At 41.6% G+C, this 8870-nt stretch overlaps 1 protein-coding gene across 1 annotated transcript in view; it reads right to left on the minus strand.

Annotated features, from left to right (window-relative positions):
* ILRUN (inflammation and lipid regulator with UBA-like and NBR1-like domains) overlaps window positions 1-8870 on the minus strand; it is a 54638-nt gene that overhangs the window by 31202 nt on the left and 14566 nt on the right. Inside the window, exon 2 of the mRNA XM_024200215.3 lies at window positions 1550-1704. Coding sequence (XP_024055983.1) covers window positions 1550-1704 — 155 coding nt within the window. The remainder of the gene's footprint in view (window positions 1-1549; window positions 1705-8870) is intronic.

Below are 8870 nucleotides of genomic sequence, written 5' to 3' on the forward strand. Positions count from 1 at the left end.
CTCAGAGTTGCATCACCTCCACTGATTTCTTGACACTCTCATGGGTTCTATAAAGTGTCCCACATTTAACTGAAGGGACAGTGTACAGACCACACACAAAAAACGAATGAAATGCAGTTCTAACATACTGGCTGCTCATGAGTTTCAAGGAGTTTAAATAAAACAATTCTGATTTTAAATGGGCTGAGTTAATTTGCTGAAAAATATCCCTTTTTAAAGGTAAACTGTTTCCATCCTCTTGCTGGAAGAGATTCTGATTAGAAGACCCTTTTTTAAGAGAGAGAAAAGTTTGAAAATAAGAAATCCCGTACTGAATGAATACCTAAGAAAATAACTGCCCTTGGATTTCATCTTTACTTGGCAAATTCTGTAGTAAATTCTGTAGTAAGAGACGGGAACTCAAAAGACCACGAAACACCGTAGCTGGTCACGTGCATCTGTCTGAATCAGAATATTGGATAACACTGTCCCCATGCAAGGGCTAATCATGCTCCAATTGGAGTCTGTGGCAAAGCTATTGATTTCGGTGGTGTACGATCTGGCTCCAGAGCACCACTCATTCCATTCACTATAGTAAGGCTAAATCTGTTCCTAGAGAGTTGTTCTAATACAACTATCATCCCAATTAAATACGTCTTCCTAAGTGAAGTATACAGCATAGGGATAGAAGAAGAACTAAAAGAATAAAGAATTCCATCAACAGAAACAACTGAACAATTTTAGGACCACTTCTAGGTCGCATGGTTTTACTTTCAGACTGAGAATTTGCATCACAAATTCCTTGTCCTCCGAGTTTGAAATGTTCAGGATATCCAACAGTCAAAACAGAAGGTCTGAACAGGAAAACGAACATCCCCATAAATACAATGGTGCTACCAGGCTACTGTTCTTACACAGAGCTCAAAGTAAATACACCCAATAAACTATGTACTAACGAAGGGAACAACAGAAAATATCAATCCCATTTAGAGGGATGGAAACTGCTGAAGTGATTGAGCCTGGGACCGAAAAAAAAAAGAGATTGTAAGGTCCTTCTAAACCCATATAGACCCCATCTGGTTCTATCCCGTCATGTTACCTCCAACACAAAAGAACCCTCCTGGGAAAGACAGTGAGGAAGGGAGAAGAGGAAGGGGCTGGGAAGCAGATATCACATCACATTTGCTTTCTTTTCTTTCTAACCTATATATAGCCCTTGGCATTACAACATCTCCAGACTAAGCTTCCTCGGGGAGTTACGGTAGATAAGACAGAAATTACAGCACCTGTCAACATAACATGCTTCCATTTTGCCCAAACGTCAGTGTCCAAAAAGGTGAACATTTTCAAAGGCACCAAAAAGGTAGGCACCTAACTACCATTGACTTTCAATGGTATTTGGGCACTTAGCTGCCCCTTGTGTCTTTGAAAGCCTCCCCCTTCATAAACACCTTGATATGAAATAACTTTATTACTGCGGAACAAAAGATCATTTTAAACAAGTGGATCTTTGTTTCAATCAAGTTTCCAGCTCAGTTCAATGAAAAAGGAAAGATTTACCCCCATTTACCTGTGTTTTGTATCCTCCATGTTTTTGTAAACTGGGTATCAGGAGGGATTGACTCCCCTTCTCCTATGGTAACATCTTCAACAAAGGACATGGAGGGCACATTGATGTTCGGACTCTCAAAGTCATAATAGGCTCCAATGGCTGCTTGTAGGTTCCTGGAAAGCAAAACAGAATGCAGCCTTAAGCACAGACCAATTGAATCAGGTCACTCTCAAGGGCTTATATACTCCATCTCTTAAAGTTAAACAAAAAAATTAAAGCGCATTAGTTCCGTTAGGTTAATTTTGGAGTACAAGGTCTTCTGATCCTCTGGCTGTGTGGGATGGATGAAGCACAAAAATCACATGCATGATTACTCAATTGCTGGATCGCTATGATACAGGCCCTGTTGCTTTCAAGATGCATGGTTATACACAGAATGGCAGGAATTCCAATCAAGGAGCCTATTTATTTACTGCTGACAGCATACTCAGTCCTGAACTCAGTCCCAGCTCCACGGTGCTTATAATCTATTTCAGACAGAGTGTACTTAAGATGCAATAGATCAGATGACGGAAGAAGCCTGCAGCAGTACACACATCTTGGAGCACCATTCAATGTTATGGCCTCTAGAGCCATAGTGAATACTTTAGAAATTAAGTAATTTGATCAGCAATTTCAAAAGAAAGGACAAAGGATGGGATGAGGATTCAGAACTCCTAGCTTCAATTCCAGGCTACACTATTGTGAGCTTCAGGCAAGTCACTTAACCTCTCAGTTTACCCATCTAAAACAGAGATAATACCTCGCGGGCACACTGTGAGTTTTCAGTGCTGCAAGATCCTTGGGTAAAAGGTACTGTTGCAATGGAGGTTGGGTGAAGCTTTATTGAAGATGCTGCGTGTAACAGCTGCCCCTCATTCGGGATACAGGTAAGAAGCAGTTAAGCTCCTCTTTAAATTAAAATAAACGAGTCCATAGGAGCAACCACTCAAAAACACAGGCCACATACAAGGCCTGTCAGAAGCTGACCTATGCAAGTAGAGAGGTTTCACTGGGAGCAGAATGCAAATGCAAGGGGGCTGGATATTGTTTGGTGTAGAATGTGTGGGTCTGTAAGCAGAACTACCCAGAGAACAGGTAAAGAGAAGCTTGTCAGAAAGCCAAAGAAACAGAAAGAGAAGCACTTGCAGCATGACCCTGACAGAAAGCAAAGAGGGCTTTTTGGGTAGAGTGACTGAAGAGAGGCTAGGAGCAGCAAGCAAAGAAACTGCCTCCTGTTTGATTTCTGATGTGTTCAGGGAAGCAGGAGTTTGTGTACATTCATCACCAAAAAAAAGTATATTAGAATTGAAAAAGGTGCAAAAAAGGGCAACAGAAGTGATCAGGAGTATGGAAAGGCTTCCATATGAAGAGAGATTGAGGCTATGACTACATAAGAGAGCTTACAGTGGCACAGCTGCACCTGCTCTAAGCTGACAGAGAGCTCTCCCGTCGATTTAATTAATCCACTCCCAACGAGCGCCAACATAGCACTGTCCACATCGGTGCTTAGGTCACTCAGGGGGGTGGCTTATTCACATCCCTGAGCGACACAGTTATACCAAAGTAAGTGGTAGTGTAGACAGAGCCTAAAAAGGCCGGAACCGTTCACCTTAGAAAAGAGATGACTAAGAGATTGATAGAGGTCTGTAAAATCATGAATGGTGTAGAGAAAGTGAATGATAAACTGTTATTTACCCCTTTGCACAACACAAGAACTAGGGGTCACCCAATGAAGTTAATAGACAGCAGGTTTAAAACAAATAAATGGAAGTACTTCTTCACACAATGCACAACCAATCTGTGGAACTCGTTGTCATGGAACATTTGAAGGTCTAAAGTATATCTGGGTTCAAAGAAGAATTACCGAAGTTCATGGAAGATAACTCCATGAATGGCTATTAGCCAAAATGGTCAGGGACACAACCCCATGCTCTGGGTGTTCCTAAACCTCCAACTGCCAGAAGCACCTGATACTGGCCACTGATGGAAGATAGGATACTGGGCTAGATGGACGATTGGTCTGACCCAATATGGCTGTTCTGATGCTCTTTTTAAATAAACAGGGTTGCAAAGAGTTACCTATCATCAATCTCCCCTCATAATGGAAACAGCCCACTAGACACAAGCCCCCCCCAATACTAGCTAACTGCTTAAGGTAAAAGTAGTAATTACCTTATACGAAAATTAGGTATGTCTATAGAAGCTATCAGGACTGGGGGAAGAGGGGATAGAGAGCTTAGGTATAAATACATGTTAGCCACAATCATTGCTGCATTAACTTGCATCCTGTTTAAATCATGGAGAATGTACCCAATGCATCAGGTGACACTGGAGGAATGTCCTGCAGGACATAATAGGTAGTTTTAGGCAGTCAAACAGGTTAAGGATTTTTTTATTATTATTACTGTTTACAGAGCAGACTCTGATCATAATAGCCACCATGCAAGATTTTCATTGACACACAATCAATGCATTTTATACTATAAGCCATTATTCCACTCTAGGCATTTTCTACTTAGGAAAGATAGGACTATATTTAAAACAGCCAGCTCAGTCAAATGCTACAGGAAGGGTGCATGTCACATTAGCCAATAAATGAAGACAAATGCTTGGTTTTACATCATCAGATGCCTGTTGCTTATACACTGAACAAGATCTACATAACTCACGCTGGAGCTGTGCCAAAAGGTTACTGTTCACTCAACCGGTTAACACCATGATCTAGACTTCAGTCTTCACTGAAATTTCTTCCCCACATTACCCTGACCCAAGGTTAAAGATAGTACCGTAGCCAGACATGGTACTACTGCACTACTTCCTCCTCTCCATCCATAAACACACAGAGATAAATCTCCAGACATCCTAAAATGTCTGATCCCAAGTGTGCAGCACACAAGCAATAAAACCATTGCACTAAGGTGAAAAAAACAAGGAAACAAGAGACAGATCTTGAGGGAAAATTGTACAGCAATTCTGAAAGCAGCCTGTAGTATTTTGTTTTCTGTTTGCTTGGCTGTAAGCATACTTCAGAGGGTAGTGGGCTATTTGTGCATCAAGGCCCTCTGCCAAGTCTCTTCCCATCCCTGTGTCATATTTCATCAGCTTGCTTTGCCACTGGGAAACAATTCAGAGTCTGCTGCAGCACTTAATAAAAAACCTACTGAACAAGATGCAAGCTGAAAAGCAGACTTGCTGTCCCAGTGTGTCCAGGTATCACAACCCCTCCCTCCCTGCCTGTAGGGTGACCAGATGTCCCGATTTCATAGGGACAGTCCTGATTTTTGGGTCTTTTTCTTATATAGGCTCTGATTTTTCCCACTTGCTGTCTGGTCACCCTACCTGCCTGCCAGCCCCCCCTCCACACAAAGAGTTGGGTTTTGCTTTTTTTTTTTAAATGCTTGGGCCCTCCCAATGGAGGATTCAAGGAAATTTCTAGAGACTAAACAGAAAATGAAAGTAACAACACAGAAAAGTAGCAGGAGAATGACAAAGCAAATCTCCAAAGTTCAAGCAGGAGAATGCTTTGACACTGAACTGCTCTAAGAGATTCTACTGTGAGGCAGTATGGCATAAGTCATGCACTGCCTGGTTACACAACCAGCAGACAGATTAGACAGCAACATTTCCTTGTTGTCTGTGTCTTTTGGCAGACATCAAATGGAGTATGGGCTTAAACATGATACTACTTCTTTTGGGAAATCACACCTTGCACCAGCAGATGGACACACTAGTAAACCATCTGAACCTTGAGCCACAAAACCACAGGCAACCCTGATTCAGTTCCCCACCAATAACTCCATACCGCCAATTCAGTACCAGAGACATTTACAAGTGCAAACTTTGAAAATTAGAAAAATACTTAAAAGCAGAGATCTGCAGATATCCGCGGACCATGTCTGCAGATCGGATGTGGATACAAAATTTGTATCCACGTAGGGCTCTACTTAAAAGTTGATTTTCATCTCTCTTCTCAAAAATCCCTCCATTGGTTTCAAGTCCAAACAAGCACATTTGAGGCCCTGCATGGTGCCACCTCTTGTCTAAGTTTCTGTCCTCCCTCCCTATTACTATTTACTTGTATCACACCACTGTGTGAAGCACTTTAGAGACAGGTATGAAAACAAGGCCCCCTCTCTGAAGGATTTATGATCTTACAAACTCCTGATTTATGCATGAGATCCTGTTATCCCCTCCCACTTCCACAAACCCCTTGACTTCATTCCTTCAACTACTCTGCCCTACATCTGGAGCAGCAGCCCTCTTCCAGTATGACAGCCCACCTCACTCTTCACTAAATCTCTCCTCAAAACTCACTCTTCACCCAGGCCTTCTCCTCCCTAGATGACAAAGTTAGAATAATAAATCTGAAACTGTTAAGACAAATGCCAAACTTAACCAACATTATCCACATGAGTAATCGGTCACGGTTCCAGGGTTAGCTGCTCCTTTGTCTGCTTTCTGAGTGCAGTCCCTGGGCCTTGTGCCTTTACGTATTTCAGGTGGAATCACACGATTCACCCACTCTTAGATGGGGCCCAAGGCTATGGTACCCCATGTGTTGACTGTGCTTACTTTGCCAATCCAACTGGGTTCAGCACCTGCAATTCTTTCCTTCAGGAGCCTGTAACCTGTGGTGAAAAGAGTGACCAGACAGCCTTCTTAAATTCCAAGTATTGTTGAACAATAGAAACAAAGAATTTTGAGAAAAAGAATTTTAAAATAGAAAACACTACACAAATCTATCTTGTACAAAAGTTTACCACCCCCGATGGTAACTTTGGCTGGACTAACTTCTTCAGAAACCCCCAGGCAGTGTCTGTGTCATAGTCCCCCAAACAACTATACACTCTCAAGAGAATTTTTTTTTTTTTAAACCTGCCAGGAGTTCTTTTCATCTGTCCTGATTCAAACCAGTTTTGTGAGCTAGCTAGAGAGAGGAGGCAAAAGCTAATAGCCCTGGCATTGTCCCTTAACTTCCAAATGTTGCACCATTCTTTCCCTTCCTGCCTGTTTTTTCAAACAATCTTCTGTTTAGTTAAATCTATTCATACAGAAAACAAACCAGTAACCAGGTCAACATACAGTAGTCATAAATTATTTCAGAGCAGCTCCAAATTAGTCATGTAAGCTAAATGCCTTCCTTCTCACACCCACCTCTTTTGTCCAGACTTTGGTTAGACTGTAAGCAGCTCTTACTTTCTGTCATTTCAGGCAAATCTATATGAAGTATGCATTTATAGGGTACTTTTCAAAGCACACTTACAGATGTTAATTGAGCCTCATTCTCCCTTACAAGGTAGGCTACTATGATCCCTCTTTTCCACATGGAGAAAAAAGAGGCAGAGGAGGTAACTTGCTTAAGGCCACACAGAATGGGTAGCAAAGCAGGGAACAGAACGTAAGTATCATGATAACCAGTCCCCTGCTGTAAACACTATGCTATTTTCTCACTTGTGTCTCGGTCTTCACTACCAGGCTCATTTCTAACATAGCGAGTGCCCTCCAGAGAAGAAAAGAAAAGAATGTTACAACTGTAGTGTAAGAGAGAATATAGATAATCTGGATATCAGTGTCAACCTTCTCAGCTTCAAACTAGTCAAGAGCAAGCTGAATGTGAATGAACTGTGTAGTATCTATTAATTGTGGGTTTCCAATAATACTCCTCTCGTCACCAAGCGAGATCGACATGCGGAAAGGCACTTTGTTTGCCATAAACTCAGCTTCTGAACTAGGGGTATGAACTGAACTGCAGGACAGTATACACCCTATGGGTGAATTTTACTCAAATGCATTCTGTCATGTTTTAAGACTTCATAAGGAAAACATTCACAACGGGGAATAAAATATACTATTGCTTAAGTGACTTGTGAGATTAATTCTTGTCTGTAAAGTTCTCTGAAATCCTTTGATGAAAGATACTATATAAATACAGATCAGAGCACAAAAATACTGTTCAAAGTTAGTGATTCATCTCCATAATAGTTCAGTAACTACAGAAATTTACATACTGATCTTTTATTGGCTTCTCCCCATCCCTATAGCCACACCACCATCTAATTCCATCTAACAAGAGTACAAAAAACAAGTAAATCACAACCCTTGCTCCTCCTACAGAAAAGCAGAGCAGAAGAGTGATGCAAGAATAAATCAAGAGCTACAGCATTGAATATTAGATGCAAAACAATGTTATACAGAGGCACTTTTGCAGCCTTTTTGAATTCTTCAATAATATAGCTGCTGTGAATTTTCTTTTCTTTTATTCTTTGCAGATCCTTGCACAAAACATCCCCGGGAACTGCAATGCTCGGCTAGGTGCTTCATGTGAAAACAGTTAAGAGAAAATATGCAAAAGAAAGAAACAGCATAGAATCATACGACTGGAAGGGACCTCAAGAGGTCATCTAGTGCAATCCCCTGCACTCATGGCAGGACTAAGAAGTATCTAGACCATTCCTGACAGGTATTTTTCTAACCTGCTCTTAAAAATCTCCAATGATGGAGATTCTACAACTTCCCTAGGCAATTTATTCCAGTGCTTAACCACCTTGACAGTTAGGGAAGTTTTTCCTAATGTCCAACCTAAAACTCCCGTGCAGCAATTTAAGCCCATTGCTTCTTGTCCTATCCTCAGAGGTTAAAAAAAACAATGTTTCTCCCTCCTCCTTCTAACAAACTTTTACATACTTGAAAACTGTTACGTCCCCTCTCAGTCTTCTCTTTTCCAGACTAAACAAACCCAATTTTTTCAATCTTCCCTCATAGGTCATGTTTTCTAGACCTTTAATCATTTTTGTTGCTCTTCTCTGAACTCACTCAAATTTGTCCACATTTTTCCTGAAATGTGGCACCCAGAACTGCACACAATAAGTTGAGGCCTAATCAGCATGGAGTAGAGTGGAAGAATTACTTTTCATGTCTTGTTTACAACACTCCTGCTACATCCCAGAATGATGTTCACTTTTTTTTTGCAACAGTATTACACTGTTGACTCATATTTAGCTTGTGGTCCACTATGACACTCAGATCCCTTTTTGCAGTACTCCTTCCTAGGCAGTCATTTCCCATTTTGTATGTGTACAACCAGGGCCGGCTCCAGGCACCAGCGCAGCAAGCAGGTGCTTGGGGCGGCCAACGGAAATGGGCGGCACGTCCGGCTCTTCGGCGGCAGGTCCCTCAGTCCCTCTCGGAGGGAAGGGCCTGCCACCGAATTGCTGCTGAATTATGAAGCAGCAGGATAGAGCTGCCGCTGAAGTGCCGCTGATCACGGCTTTTTTTTTTTTTTTTTTTTTTTTTTTTT

The sequence above is a fragment of the Terrapene carolina genome, unplaced genomic scaffold (assembly GCF_002925995.2).
Source record: "Terrapene carolina triunguis isolate 2854851 unplaced genomic scaffold, T_m_triunguis-2.0 Scaffold604, whole genome shotgun sequence".
In the NCBI taxonomy this organism is placed as follows: domain Eukaryota; kingdom Metazoa; phylum Chordata; order Testudines; family Emydidae; genus Terrapene; species Terrapene triunguis.